Source organism: Lynx rufus, unplaced genomic scaffold, assembly GCF_022079265.1.
Source record: "Lynx rufus isolate CCGP_SWC_20201006 ecotype Redwood Valley unplaced genomic scaffold, mLynRuf1.p SCAF_4, whole genome shotgun sequence".
NCBI lineage: Eukaryota > Metazoa > Chordata > Mammalia > Carnivora > Felidae > Lynx > Lynx rufus.
In genome coordinates, this window is record NW_025814856.1 from 10,806,514 (window position 1) to 10,822,022 (window position 15,509).

Below are 15,509 nucleotides of genomic sequence, written 5' to 3' on the forward strand. Positions count from 1 at the left end.
GAGAAATGTCTATGCATATGTTTTACCCATTTTTTAATTGGATTCTTTGTCTATTAGTGCATTTTAAGAGTTCTTTATATTATTTATTTATTTATTTATTCATATTTTATTTTATTTTTTGACAGAGATAGTGACCTGGGGAGGGGCAGGGGGAGAAGGAGAGAGAATCTTAAGCAGGCTACACCCTCAGTCCAAAGCCTGATGTGGGGCTTGATCCCATGACCCTGGGATCATGACATGAGCCAAAATCAAGACTCAGACTCTCAACTGACAGAGCCATCCAGGAGCCCCAAAAGTTCTTTATATATTTTAGATACAAGTTTGTGATCATATTTATGAGTTCTCTCACTCTGTGGCTTATAGCCATTTAGTCTTTGTGATGCTACATCTATTTGGAAGTCCTAATCTGTCTTTGGGTCTATGTGTACCTGGATTTTGGTTTTATTCAGATATGATGAGGCCACCCGATCAGGAGATGATTGTTCCTTACAGTTCCCAAGAGGAGGGGACCTACTACACCCCTCAGGGCCACACAGGGAGGCATCGGTGTCAGTTGGGAGAAAGCATGACAGTCTTTTTTGGTGGTTTCCTTGGGAAGGAACAGTATGGCGGTTACACAAGCTTAGGATTCACTCATTTGAATAATTACAGAGGGCTCTGGAGGATGGGGGCTGTCCCTAGTTGTCCAGTGATTAAGGCCTGGAGATAGTGGCTCGGCCTGATAAGTTTCAGCGTATGGGCTCTGGACTGTTTGGTGTGCACAAAGGCATACTCTTGGGTGAGTCATTGGCAATCTCTCAGAATGGCTAGCTCTGGGAGGGGCCGCGTCTCTCCGGGGTCAGCAAGACCCCAGATGGTGGAGCGTGAAGAGTACAGGAAAATTAGAAAATACCGTCTATATACGGGGTGGGGGGGGGTTGCTCACTGGTCCTAGGGAGCAGCTTGTGCTCACGGCCCTTCCTCTCCCGGCAGGAAGATGAGCGATTACATCTCGGCCATCATCGAGCTGAGCGCACTCGTGGTCCAGCGCCAATACCGCGTGCACCACCACATCGACCTCATCTACTACCTCACGGCAGACGGGCGGCGTTTCCGGCAGGCCTGTGACACCGTGCACCGCTTCACCACGGAGGTCATCCAGGAGCGGAGGCGGGCGCTGCACCAGCAGGGGGCCGAGGCCTGGCTTAAGGGCAAACAGGGCAAGACCTTGGACTTCATCGATGTGCTGCTCCTGGCCAAGGTGAGGCTGGGCCCCGGCCCCTCGTGAATTGCACCAACTCCATAAAAGGACAAACGTCCCGAATAACACAGCTCTAGGAGGCAGGCAGGCACCCTAATACACAAGTAAGACTTACTGTATTCATTTTGCTGGGGCTGCCGTAACGAAGTGCTGTAGACTGGGTGGGCTAAACCTCAGAAGTTAACCTTCTCACAGTTCTGGAGGCTAGAGGTCTGAGATCGAGGCACTGACAGGGGTTGGTTTCTTCTGAGGCCTCTCTCCCTGTCTTGTAGATGGCCTCCTTTTCATGTGTGTTCACGTTGTTTTCCCTCTGCCTGTGTCTTTGCATAAATGTCCTCTTCTTCTAAGGACACCAGTCATATTGGGCTAGGGCCCACCCTAATGACGTCATCATAATTTAATTACCTCTGGAAAGGCCCTGTCTCCAAATACAGTCACGTTCTGAGGTCCTGGGTGGTGAGGACCTCACCGTATGAATTCTGGAGGGTTGTGGTGGGGGCGGGGGACATGATTTTGCTCACCATGCTTAAAAGTTGAAACCCAAGACTTTGAAAAAATATGACACTTGCAGAGATTGCTTCTGTGGGATTTCTTTTCTTTCTTCCTGTTTTTGAGAGAGAGAGAGAGCAAGTGAGTGAGGGGCAGAGAGAGAGAGAGAGAGAGAGAGAGAGAATCCCACAAGGGGCAGAGAGAGAGAGAGAGAGAGAGAGAGAGAGAGACAGAAGCCAGGCTCACCGGAAGAGGGGATTGAGCTCACCCAAAGCAGGGCTTGAGCTCCCCTGATGTGGGACTCATGAACTCACGAACTGTGAGATCATGCATGACCTGAGCCAAAGCCAGATGCTTAACCACTGAGCCACCAAGGCTCCCCCTTCTGTGGAATTTCTGAGCAGCACTTGGATTCAGGATTCAGGCAGTTCTGGGTTCCAGTTCTGGCCCTGCTGCTTAGCGGATGCTGGACCTTAGTCATCTGACTCTTCCCTCTGAGCCTCAGTTTCCTCATTTACGACATGATGGTCATGAGACCTGATCACAGGTCATGGTTGGGCCTCCATCCAGCAGGATGCTTGCTGCAACCAGCTGCTCAAGGGATACAAACTCCCTTCTTCCCCTCACCTTTGACTCTCCCTCCCACTTTCCATCTTTCTTAGACAAGCCACGTACCTCTGTCTGCCTAGCATCCTTCCCCCTGCAGCTTGGCTTGAGAGAGGGGGGAGTATCTTGACTTCAGCCCTAGGAGGTGGAGGGTGGGATGAAGTGGGCTAAGGATCCTCTCCTGTTCGTTCCAGGATGAAGACGGGAAGGAACTGTCAGATGAGGACATCCGAGCTGAGGCGGACACCTTTATGTTTGAAGGTGAGGATGTGGAGGGAGACGAGGAGGGGGCCCCGTTGTCAGAAGATCGTGTCTCCGCTGTCCTCAGGCAGCCTCCACGTGAGCTCCTCACCTGCCTACAGGTCATGACACAACATCCAGTGGCCTGTCATGGGTGCTGTTCAACTTGGCCAAGTATCCAGAGTACCAGGAGAAGTGCCGGGAAGAGATCCGAGAGGTCACGCAAGGCCGGGAGCTGGAGGAGCTGGAGTGGTCCGTTTGGGGTCAGGGGGAGGGTGGGGGGCCGGTTGAGTCTAGAGCTTGCGTATTTGTTTCTTGCTCTGGTCTGCACATATTTCTTGCTCTCGCTATTGCAGGGTGCCGTTCAGTTGAGCGGGGTGGCTTCCAAATGGAGGTGTGGGTTCAGGTCTGTTTCACACGTCTCCTCATTCTCCTTGAACCAGCAGCCACCTGGGGCGTGTTCCTCTCAAGGCAGATTCCAGAAGCTCGAAGACCACAGTCTAAAACCTCTGCCTGCACTGGAACATTCCATTTCACTAAAGCGAGTCACACGGCCAAGTCCACCATGAATGGGGCAGGACATACATTCTACCCGCCTGAGCAGAAGGCACTGCAGAATCACATGCAAAGGGCAAGGGGTGTATAATTCAGACATGTGCCGTGTAGAGCTGATTTTTGGGTGACTCGAAGAAAACACAGCATTAAATAGCATCAAACAGCGAGAAAGCTCTTTTCTGTTTAGTGTCAACCTTTTATTTATTTATCTTCTAAAGTTTATTTATTTTGGGGTGGGGGGGAGCAGACGTGGGGGAGGGGCAGAGAGAGAAGAGGGAGAATCCCAAGCAGGCTCCGTGCTGACAGTGCAGGGCTCGAACTCACAAACTGAACCATGAGATCATGACCTGAGCTGAAGACAGACGCTTAACTGATTGAGCCACCCAGGCGCCCCCGCGTCAACCTTTTAGATTTCAACATCAGGGAGACATTCTCAGTTGGGTGCCATTGTATTCTTCAACTCCTTGATAATCTGCCTTTTTGATGAAGGGAAAAGATGGCTCAGGTTCTGAGGACTGGGCGGGAGATGATGTCTTGCCAGAATTTAATAACTCTTCTGTTTTCCCAGTGGAAAACTTTACCTTATGGGTACTTTTATGCCAGGCATGCCGTTTGCCCTTTACAGGAGTGACGTGAAGTTTCTTTGAAAGAGAAAGAAAACGATCTAGATCATGGACCAAGGGTTATAATTAATCCACTTTTGGGCCCTGGAGTCCAACGGAAAGAAGTTAATAATAGCAGAAGGAGAGAATGGACAGGTTTTTAAATACTGAAATTGATCCACACAGGCTGGTGAATTGCTGATGCCCGGGTGCCCCCCCCCCCCGCCTGTCCTGGCACCTCTCCCCTGGCTGCCACGTAATCCATCAGTTAAAGGGTTAATGCTGGGCATGCAGAAGCCTGCTGGTGCTGCTGGGGTTGCTTGGGGGCATGCTGAGGGGTAGTGATGTGTGCATGGCATAAATGCAAACACCGGAAGCTGGGGCAAGTCTGAGATCCTGGACTGGTTTCCTGCGTGGTTGCTCCTGAGCGCGCGCGCGTGTGTGTGTGTGTGTGTGTGTGTGTTTGGGGGAAGGGGTGTGGCTGTGCCCTGGCTCCAAGCCACTGACCATCCCACGTTCCATGTTCCCCAGGGACGACCTGACCCAGCTGCCTTTCACCACTATGTGCATCAAGGAGAGCCTACGTCAGTTCCCACCCGTGACCCTGGTCTCCCGCCGCTGCACGGAGGACATCAAGCTTCCAGATGGGCGCGTCATCCCCAAAGGTGCCCATTGTGTGCTGCCAGCAGCCAGGCCGCTCTAGTGCCCATGGGAGCATGGTCAAACCTGCCCCAGGTGCACCCTCCCTGTGGATGGGCCATCTCTCTGTGTGGCTGTTGCTTCTGGGGTGAGGGAGGAGAACGCACGTGTAGGGGCTAGACAGAGGTGGGTGAGTCCAGGTGGAAGAGGAAGAGTGGGTGTGGTGGGGTGGGCCCTGTGAGGGTGCAGGTGAGGGAGGGATGGTTTCATTCAGTGGCCAAATATTCCTTGGAGAATAAGCCTGGCTCTGGGTGATGCTGGGGATCTAGAGAGGCCTCGTTCCCAGTCCCAGGCCTTGAATACCACTCAGTCTGAGGAAGACACAGCAGGGCACAGACATTCCCAGTCACATGGGGTCAGGAATGGCCTAAAGGAAGTAACTTTAAAGGGGCTGAAACAGTCCAAAGGAGTGATGCCTTAATATGGGGTGAAATTCAGGGTGGGGGTCTGCTTGGAAGAGGCAGCATGAGAGGTGAGCCTTGAAGGTAGAAAGTGAAAGACAGAGCATATTTATGGAGCAGAGTTTCAGGGTGCAGGTATTGAAAGGCTGCGAATGCTAGGTTGAGGCACCTGAACTTGATCTTCAGGACAGTAGGGAGCCATGGGAGGTTTTTGAGCTGAGGAGGAACAATGTCAGATCTGTGAGTGACAGAGATCCCTGTGTGGCCGGCATGGCAGCTAGAAAGCAGGTGATGGGGACCTCTTAGGGGGCCAGCAGCAGAATTTTTCAGAGAAGGATGGGCAGGGAAGGGTGGTAGATGGCTCTTGGGAACAACATGACTCCAGGAAGAGCAGGGGAGGAGGAGGACTTCAGGGAAAGTTCCCCTCAGCCCCAGTGGCCCCAATGATGCCACCCTCCCCACAGGAATTATCTGCCTGGTCAGCATCTACGGGACCCACCACAACCCCACAGTGTGGCCTGACTCCAAGGTGAGCGCCTGCCTCAATCCTCTCTTCCCTCAGCTTCTTCCCTCTCAGAAGGGGTGGTCCTGGGCCACTGAGGCCTTCCTACCCTCTTCCCCAGGGACCCAGGTGGCCTGGCTGGATGCACAGCTTGAGTGCCCCTCCCCCCATGTATTCACTCACTGTTTGTTGATTCACTAGGTCCACAAATATTTATTGAACACCTACTGTTTGCCAGCCTCTGTGCTGGGCACAGAGGACCGAGAAATGTACTGTTTTGTTTTTTTTTTTTTATTTGCCCTCATGGAGCTCACTGTGAAGTTCAGGGGAAGAAAATAAGCAAAAACTATGGTTGTGATACATGCACAAAGGAGATAAAAACTGGAGGGGGTGGGGGGCACTTTAGCTCACATGGTGAAGAAAGGCCTTGGGGAGGAAGAGGTGTTTGAGTTGAGACCTGAGAAGTGCGAAGAGCAGGGGGAAGCCTGTTCCAGGCAGTTGAGACAGGAAGTGCAAAGGCCCTGTGGTTGGAGTCAGGCTGGCATGCTTGAACAACAGAAAAGAGGAGGGTGTGGCTGGATTGTAGTGAGGTTCTCTCCATCCAGCGGAAGGGTCAGGACCAAGCTGGGATGGATGGGCCAACCAGACTCACCCACCCCCTGGCCACTCCTGCCTAGGTGTACAACCCCTATCGCTTTGACCCGGACAACCCACAGCAGCGCTCCCCACTGGCCTATGTGCCCTTCTCCGCAGGACCCAGGTAACTCTTCTGTTTCCCCCAGTTTAAGCCAAGCGTAGGAGGAGCCCCATGGGAGTCGAAGGTCAGGGATGTGCCGATCAGGAGCAGAGATCACCTCCCACCCAGATGTGCTTTCTGCCAACCCAGCACCCTTCATGCCTCCAGTGTACTAAGAAACCCCCAAATCAGACTCTGTGATAGCATCCCTGGGTGTTGAGCGCCTACTGTGTGGCAGGCCCTGAGTTCTGGGCTCATAGGCTCCCAACGACTCTAGGATGCCATTGCTCCCGTTTTACAGATGAGGGAACTGAGACCCAGAGCGGGAGGTCGGTCATTTACCCAGGGACTCCCCCCTTCCCGGGTCACACAGCGGCTGCACCTGAGCCCCTCCCCCCTCCCCCTTCCTCTAGAAACTGCATCGGACAGAGCTTTGCCATGGCCGAGATGCGCGTGGCCGTGGCGCTGACGCTGTTGCGTTTCCGCCTGAGTGTGGACCGAACGCGCAAGGTGCGGCGGAAGCCTGAGCTCATCTTGCGCACGGAAAACGGCATCTGGCTCAACGTGGAGCCACTGCCTCCGCGGGCCTGATCGCTGGCGCTTCCCTGCGGATCCCGGGGGGCCCAAGCCCCGCCCAAAGAGGCCCAGGCCCCGCCCCCGAGGGACCAGACCCCGCCCCCAGGGCCCTGAGGGCAGAGACCACGCCCCTCGAAGACCCGGTTGGGCTCCTGGAAGACCAGGCTCCTCCACTGAGCAGTATGATGAAGGTGCAGGCCACGCCCCTCATGGCAAGGCTCCGCCTCCTGACGGTCTGGTCCTCCCCCTTGAGGTCCAGGTCAGGTCCCCTGAGTGCCTGCTTTCCTGCTTGAGGGACCAGGCTCAGCCGTATCTCTTCGGGCCCAGACCCACCCCCAGGATCCAGAGCACTCGGGCCTTCAGGCCCCACCCACCCAACCATCTGAGGACCCTAGACCTGACACCTAAGGCCTCTGGGATTCAGGACCTGTGCCCCGTGGATCCCGGCTGGCTTTTAAGTTGAGGACTTGAGAGCTGGAGCCTGAAGTAAGAGCCCTGGACCCGGACGTCAGCTTCTTGAGGCCCCCAGCTCATATGGGCGAACTCCTCTGGCATCAGGCTGCATCCCAGGGCTCAGGGTGTGTGCTTCTGTTGATGTTTTGTAAATCCAGACCTTCCCTGGAAAGCCTCTTCCTTCCTCCTTTGCTGAAAGGCCCTTTGCTGAGTGTTCTGATTTTTGTAGAATAAAAGCGAGGGATGCAGACACCCCCCCCCCCCACCGTCTACTCCCTAGCTCAGCCAGACACTTCCCTTGGGCTCCAGGAAGGAAATGAAGGTGCCTGGACAGCTGGGAGGCAACTGAGGGAAGCCTTGGGCTAGGAGGCTGGGAAGCCATTTGTCCTCGGACATGAACTCAGGCTTTTGGGGACAGTTTGTGCATTCATTTATCTCATCAACAGACCACATATTAATTAAGTGTTTGTTGGCACTGGGCCCCGAGCACAGCCGGGCCCAATTCCTGCCATCGGGAGAACAGGAGACAGATGTTGAACAAATAATTCCACACGTAAATTTATTTACAATCCGTGACAAGTGCTCCAAAAGAGAGGCCCTTGTTGCTCTGTGACACAACAGGGGGGTGGCTCAGGGAGAGCTTCTCTGATGCTGAAGTGAGGGTACAAGTTGAGTGGTAACAAGGAGAGAAGAGCATGCCAGGTGGGAGGGACAGCATCTGCAGATGTCCCCAGGTAAGGGAGAACATGGTGTGCTCGAGGAGCACCACTCCAGAGAGGCTGGATCCGGAGGAGGGGTGCAGACTGGAGGAAAGTCGGGCAGGGGCCAACTGCCCAGGAACTGCGGGCTACATCTCAGTTCAAGCCTTATGCTGAAGGCAATAGGGAGCTATAGAAGGTGTGTGAGCAGGAGCATGACAGGATCTGGTCAGATATGAGCTGGCAGGACGGTGGCTTGGAAGGGGGGGGACACTGGGGAATGGAAACCTGGGGAAGAGGGAGACTGAGGTCCAGGCAGGACAGGAGGGGGGACTACCTAGCCACAGGAGCTGCGGTGAGGGAGGAGTTAAGGGTGATTTCCAAGTTTTTGGCTGGGGGAACAGGTGATGGTGTAGTCCCTGATATGATGATAAAGAAGATGGGGCAGTGACAAGGTCTACAGTAACCATATTAACTCATCAAATATTTATTGAGCATCTGCTGTAAGCCAGGTGGTATTTGAGCCCTTACATAATTGACCTGTGTTGGGTGTGGGGGGAGGTTAACATGACGAATAATAAATGAGCAAATAAGTAAATTCATACAGGGCCTTGGAGGATTTTTACTTCTATTGTGACAGAAATGGGGAGCCATGGGAGGGTTCTGAGCAGAGAGACAGATTTGTCATTTGGTCTTTATTTTTTTATTTTTATTATTTTTTTATTTTTTTAACGTTTTATTTATTTTTGAGACAGAGACAGACAGAGCATGAACGGGGGAGGGGCAGAGAGAGGGGGAGACACAGAATGGAAGCAGGCTCCAGGCTCTGAGCCATCAGCCCAGAGCCCGACGCGGGGCTTGAACTCACGGACCGCGAGATCGTGACCTGAGCTGAAGTCGGACGCTCAATCAACTGAGCCACCCAGGCGCCCCAGTCACTTGGTCTTTATAGTATTCTTTTGGCTGCTGTGTGGGAAGGCAAGGGTGGGACTAGGGAGACCAGATGGGGTGACTGGCCCATGTGGGAGAGAAGCGATAAGTGCTATGGAAACATTGAGCTGGGTCAGTGCGTATATTTCTGTGGGTGTTCAGTAATGCTGGTGGGGCAGGGGGAGAGGTTGTAAGATGGTCAGTGAAGCCCTGACCAAGAAGGGGTCATTTCAACAAAGACTTTAGGTAGGAGAGGGCAGGAGCCATGTGGATATTTTGGGGAAGAGTTTTTGAGGCAGAGAGAACGTATAGTGCAAAGGTCCTGAGGTAGGAACAAGCTTGGGGTGTTTAGGGGGCATTGAAGAGACCAGTGTGGCTGGAGGAGGAACACGGAAGGGAATGAGGTCAGGGAGGGGATAGGAGCAGGTCCCACAGGGCCTTGGGGTCCACTGACTTTTTCTATGACAGAGATAGGGAGGCACGGAGGGTTCTGGACAGAGGAGGGACAAGATTTGTTATTATAGTCTTTGGCTGCCATGTTGAATAGAGACTGTGTGAGGCAAGGATGGGACTAGGGAGATCAGATGGGGTGACCAGATTTGTCCAGGTGAGAGATGACAGTGTCTCCAAGCAAGCTGTGGGCTGTAGAGTGAAGACAGGTGCTTGGATTCTGATTTGGACCGACTGCTTTACGAAGTTAGTGCTGGCAGATTTGCTAATACCTTGAACGAAGGATTCAGGAGAAAGGGAGGCCCCCAGATGTGGGTCTGAACACCTGGAAAGACAGACGTGCCACCTCGAGATGGAGAATGCTTAACAGAGTAAGGTTTTTCTGCGGGGGGGGGGGGGGCGGGGTGTGAGGGCTGAGATCAGCATGTCAGTTGGGGCCAGGAGGAGTTGGAGATGTCAAGTGGGCAGTCGGATAGGCTGGTCTTGAACTCGGGAGGGAGTTCTGGGCTGGTGATACATACATCTGGGAAACCTCAGCACTTAGATGGTGTTTCAAAAGCCCCAAGACTGGTGAGATCCCCCTCTGTGTGTGTGCGTGTGCTCATGGAGGGGAGACCAACCCCCCGGGGGTCTCCAGAGTTGATATAACAATAATGACATTTAAAGTTGAGTGCTTCCTCCGTGCCCTTCCCAAATATTGGCACTTAATTCTCAGGGGGTACTATTAACTGTCTCGTTTAATGGAAGTGGAGACGGATTTCCCCAGAGTGAGATGGTTCACCCAAGGTCCCACGACCATGTCCTCATATCGTGGCCTCAACGGGGTAGCTTACCCCTGAGGCTTCTCGTGCGGGTCTGGGTCCCTAGCCTCGCTTTGCCTATAAGGGGGGTGGCGGCAGGCGTGGGTGGAGCGGGGTGGGGCTGGGGGTCGTGGAGATGAGTCGAAGCTGGGCGGCGGGATGCTGGAGGCGACGTGTGTCCTGGGGTGCCCCCGGGTGGCGAGTGCTGGGATTGTCGGCCAGAATCCCCAGTTGGAGGCCACTCATCCTCCGGCAAAAAAGCTTGCTCTTGGGAGACGACCTATGTGGGTTTAAAACCCGGCTGTACCCCTTCCTAGCGGTGGCCTTGGGCACCTGACTGCTCCTTTCTGGCACCTCGGTCCTCCTTTGCCGTGTGGATTTTTCATCATGTTTTTCATGCATATTGACTTCCCGCTAAGGTCGATGGTGGTGACTGAATGAGGGAGGGAGGAGGGGAGGCTTGGGGCCCGTAGGTCTCCGGGACCTGCTGCATCAGAGCGATTCTCCAAACACGCCCAGGCCGGGCCGGCCACTGGTCGCTGTCTCCTTCCTCTCCTGAGTGTGTCGGAGGCTCCCTCTGCTGGACGGCTCGGGGACAACAAACTTTAAGGCGTCTCGTCTCCTCCGTTAGTTCAGAGTGTGTATGAGCGTGTGTGCACGAGCGTGTGTGCACGCGTGCTTGTGCGTGGGACGTGTATGTTTGGATATGTGCATATGTGTGCACGTAGGTGTGTGGATGTGTGCACGCGAGTGTGTGTACGCGTGCAAGCGTGGGTGCGTTGTGTGTATGTGTGAGATTGTGTGCCTGCATGCACCTGTGCGTTTGAGAACACGTGTGTGTGTGTGTGTGTGTGTGTGTGTGTGTGTGTGTGACTGTGTGGGGCAGTATTGGGAAGAGAGGAGGGAGAACCCCACTCACCAGTTACATTGTCCACATCAGGCAACTTTCCAACCCCCCCCCCCCGGGTTCAGCTGTTGCAGCCGGCAGAACATTCTGGAGAAATAATGCCCTTGGCAGTGGCCCTGAGTAACGACTGGTGGGTGCCTGTTCTCGCCGTCTCCCCGAGGTCCCCAGAGGGACTGAATCCCAGGTGCCCCGAGTGGGAACTTCCTCGATAAAGCCCCCTTTCCTGGCTGCCCTCATCTCACTCTGCCTCACTGCCCTACTGGCAGTTAAATTCTTGTCTCAGAATACAGCTTTTGTGCTGGAATCCTCACATTAGAGTCCACAGGTCGCTCCTCCAATCCCCACGAGTCTATTATTATGCCGTTCTTACCAAGATGGAACCTGAGGCTCAGAGAGGGCAAGTCACTTGCCTAAGGTCACACAGCTGGAGAATGGCAAAAGTGGGCTTTGACCATGGCCACCTGACCCTGGCACTTGCTGTCCCCTGAGAACTTCCTGCTTGATAAGGACTAAGGGAATGAAGTGGGGGACTGGGTGGTATTCACAACCAGTAAGGTCCCTGATATGTGTCCCAGAGACACCCAAGGCTCCTGGCTGATGCTCATGCCCTTGATCTGTCATAAAATAAGATGAATATCAGCAAACACATACTTGGTACTTGTGAGTCAGGCAGTGTTGTAAGTAGTTTATTCATTTATCACCTCTCCAAGTATTACATTGGCTTGAGGTAAAAAAAAATGCAGTTGTAGAAACTTAATTATGCTTTTGTTTATGCAAGCATAGAAATTTAAAAGGGAAATTCTTCCACTGCGGCTTCCGCTCCCTACCCCCAGACTAGCAGTTTGGCGTGAATTTTTTTTTTTTTAGTATGAAAAAAATTGCAAATGTGAACATTTTCCAATGTACATACATTTTTGTACACATAACCATTTTAAAAATGTCTTCTTTAAAAAAATATTTATTGAGAGACAGAGAGAGAGAGAGAGAATGAGCAGTGGAGGGGCAGAGAGAGAGGGAGAGAGAGAATCATAAGCACTCTCTGCACTGTCAATGCACAACCCTATGTGGGGTTTGAACTCACGAACTGTGAGATCATGACCTGAGCCGAAATCAAGAGACGGATGCTTAACCGACTGAACCACCCAGGTGCCCCAAATCCACCATTCTATTTTCTTTATTTATTAAAAAAGTTTTTTTTTAACCATTGATTTTTGAGAGAGAGACAGAGTGAGAGAGAGGGAGACACAGAATCCGAAGCTCTGGGCTCTGAGCTGTCAGCACACAGCCTGACACAGGGCTTGAACTCCTGGACTGTGAGATCATGACCTGAGCCAAAGTTGATGCTTAACTGACTGAACCACCCAGGCGACCCTTGGGCTTCCTCTTAACATGGCAGCTGAATCCAGGAGGGTGTATTCCAAGGCAGCTGGCAGTCTTCTCACGACCTAGACTCATAAGTCCCCAGAGTCACTGAGGACAGCTCAGGTTCAAGGTGAAGGGAATTCTTTATCTCTGTCAGTCGGTGTTCTCCAGAGAAACAGGATAGCATCCATCTGTCTATTGAGAGAGATTTATCCTAAGGCGTTGGCTCGTGAGACTAGGGGGCTGGCGAGCGTGAAGTCTGTGGGGCGGTGGCTGAAAACTCGGGTAGGGGTCGGTGCTGCAGCTCAAGGCAGAATTTCTTTTCTCAATTTTTGCTCCTGAGGCCTTGCCGCTGACTGCACAAAGCCCATTTGCATTGGAGTGCTGTAACTGACTCCTTGAAGTCAGCTGATCGTAGGTATTAACTCTATCTACGAAACACCTTCACAGGAACACCTAGTAAATGTTTAGGTAAATAGCTGGGTATGGGGGCCTAGTGTAGCAGACATGAAAAATTGATCATCGCAGCCTCTCAAGGAAGGGGTAGCACAGCCTTTGCTGACATCTGTGATCTGTGATCTACCACGTGGGGAGGAGAGGGGGCAAAGGGTCTCTCTTTTTTGGGGGGGAGGGAGAGAGAGAGGGCACAAATGAGCGAGGGGCAGAGAGAGAGAATCCTAGGAGGGGCAGAGAGAGAGAGAAAGAGAAAGGGAGAGAGAAACAGAGAGAGAGAGAGAGAGACACGGAGCTCAGCGGAAGCGAGGCTCGTGCTCACCCGATGTGGGACTCGAACTCATGAACCGTAAAATCTGACCGGAGCCCAAGATGCTTAACGACGGAGCCACCCAGGCGCCCAGCAAATGTCTCTTTTTATGACATTACACTGCTCCAGGGTCCCTTCTCCAAGTCTCTCTTCTGTGGCTTGGGGTGTTGGTGGTGGCTAGGCTAGTTTTTGTGAGCAATCATCACCCAATAATCAGAGAGGGAGACAGAGAGAGAAGGAAGTGGGGAGAGGAGGAGGAGGGAGGAGGGAGGGGAGAGGTGGAGGGGGAAGGGAGAGCAGGGGGGAGGAGGGGGAGGATATCAGTGCATTCAATGCCCACGACAAAACCCTCGCGGTTGTTCCTGGCTGTTGTGTGCGCTCTGAGCTTTTCCTGAGTTTTCCTCTAAGGCTTTCTGCCTCCCAGGCCACTTCTGCCGCCTGGACTGGGAATCTGCCCTCAGCACAGCTTCAGAACCCTGTCGGTTTCAAGTTCTCAATTACATGGAGTAAAACCTCAACGCCGCCGGCTTCTGGGCTCATTTCCCCAACCATCGCGGGGCTCCAGCTGAGCTGCTCCTTGCTGCCGCCACCACCCCATCGCAGGAGCCCCTCCAGCCCCGAGTGTCTCTGCACGTCCGAGGATGGGAGCAAGAATGAGCATGTGTAAGGAAGCCAAGTGTGTGCCGCACCCTGTTCTGGGCCTTTGCAGCTCTGGCACGGCTTCAGGGAGTGGTTCTCATGCACGGACTGCGCCTCCCCACCATCCAGGTTTCTGCTCAAAGGTCACCTCCACAGGGCAGCCCTCCCTGATTGCCGCGTCTGAATAGCCCCCTTGGTCACTTGCTAGCATGTCTCACTCTGTTAATTTCCTTCATTGCCACCGCCATCTGACTTGGTCTTGTTTCCCGTTGGCTTCCCCCGTCAGACATGAGCATCATGATCCAGAGACCCCATCTGTCTTGTTCATCCCAGGTTCTGGGTCCTAGCACTGTGCCTGGTACAGAGTAAAAGAGTAAATGCCCAAGTACAGTTTGTGGTTCAAGAATGAACTGCCTGGGAGGTATAAGCCCACCTCTCTGTTTTAGCAAGGAGGGCATGAGGCTCAGAGAAGACAAGTGACTTGCTCCAGGTCACACAGCCAGTGAGGAGCAGGGCTGGGATCTGAACTCTGTTGGGCTGAATCCAAAACCTGTTCCTTCCCAAAGGCCGAGGAAAGGAAAAGAGAGACTCCAGCCACCAAGCAGCCTCCATGCTTGCTGTAGAGAGACCCCAGGCTGACTCCTGGGAGAGGTGTCTTCATGGTGTCACAAAAGAAAAACTGCTCATCTCTTTTGTGCACCAACTATGTGCCCCCCGCTGCACCAAATCCTTTTAGTATTTTGGTGATAACAGTTATAGCAGCTCAGGGAGGGAGAAATTATTTGAGACAAATAGCAAGTTAGAAGGGTAAAGACTCCAATTCCACTTTCTCCAATTCCACTGTGATGTGTGGAATCTTCTGGAACTTTTTCGCTGCACATGCAAACATGCGTGCACACACACACACACACACACTCATAATTTTATATGTAGACAGGGACATTACTCACATATCACTCAGAGTTGTACTTTCTCCTATCCTCTTGGCCTGTTTCTGATAGAATGCTTGCAGTGCTCTGTGAGGTTTTATCAAGCCCATTTTACAGATGTGAAGACTGAGGCTCAGAGGGGTGACGGGCCGCACCTGAGCCTGGCGACTCACAGTGACTGCCAGCTCTGGTCAGACACACACTTGTCCACTGCCTGACTCTGAGTGCGGGTGGAAGGACCAGCCAGCCTCTGCCTTTCTGTGTGTGGCTCCCCTCCCTCCAACGCTGGCTGGGGGCCATTCCATAAGCCAGGCTTGTGTCATTTGGCAGCTGAGACATTCCTTGTTGGATGAGAAACCACTGGGGACACTCCAACCACCTCTGACTCAGAGCAGAAAGTCCCACTTGAGGCTTCCTGCCTCCCACACTGGGTCTCTTGCTTCCTTTCTGCTTCCTGTCACCCGATCCAGGATGTGAGGAGTCCTGGATGGATGGATCCTGTCCTTCCACAGCCACAGAGGCCTGTTGGGCTTTGAGTCCTTGGATGTAGTGGAGCAGTCTTCAATACCTGCTTCTGGACTGAATATCGGAACAAATTTTGCCACCTTGGCTGGCTCCTTGAAGGGCGTGTCGACTGCAATCACAGTGTGGGTGTCGATGGAATAAAGCCATACTCACTAGTGCCCACTGCTGGGCATATTACACCATGACTGTGGGGCCCTTTCAACAACACTTCCCACTCCCCCTCTTCATTCAGGACCCGCTCAAAGGTCACCTCCCCCTGGAAGCCCTCATGTCACAATCACTGTCTGATACATTCTTGATCATTTGTTCAGTCCAACAAGATATGAACTGTCTCCCCACTAGATATGAACCCTTTGACAGCAGGGATGATGTCTGCCCTGCTCACTGCTGCATCCCTAGCATCTAGA

General features: G+C 53.0%; 1 protein-coding gene across 4 annotated transcripts in view; it reads left to right on the plus strand.

Moving 5' to 3' along the window:
- LOC124523008 (ultra-long-chain fatty acid omega-hydroxylase) overlaps positions 1-8,053 on the plus strand; it is a 31,407-nt gene extending 23,354 nt beyond the window's left edge. For all 4 annotated transcript variants that reach the window (XM_047094748.1, XM_047094747.1, XM_047094749.1 and 1 more), the window contains 7 exons: positions 973-1,240; positions 2,530-2,596; positions 2,698-2,827; positions 4,264-4,397; positions 5,297-5,361; positions 6,012-6,094; positions 6,484-8,053. In XM_047094748.1, coding sequence (XP_046950704.1) covers positions 973-1,240; positions 2,530-2,596; positions 2,698-2,827; positions 4,264-4,397; positions 5,297-5,361; positions 6,012-6,094; positions 6,484-6,661 — 925 coding nt within the window. In that variant the 3' untranslated portion in view covers positions 6,662-8,053. The remainder of the gene's footprint in view (positions 1-972; positions 1,241-2,529; positions 2,597-2,697; positions 2,828-4,263; positions 4,398-5,296; positions 5,362-6,011; positions 6,095-6,483) is intronic.
- The last annotated feature ends 7,456 nt before the right edge of the window (positions 8,054-15,509 follow it).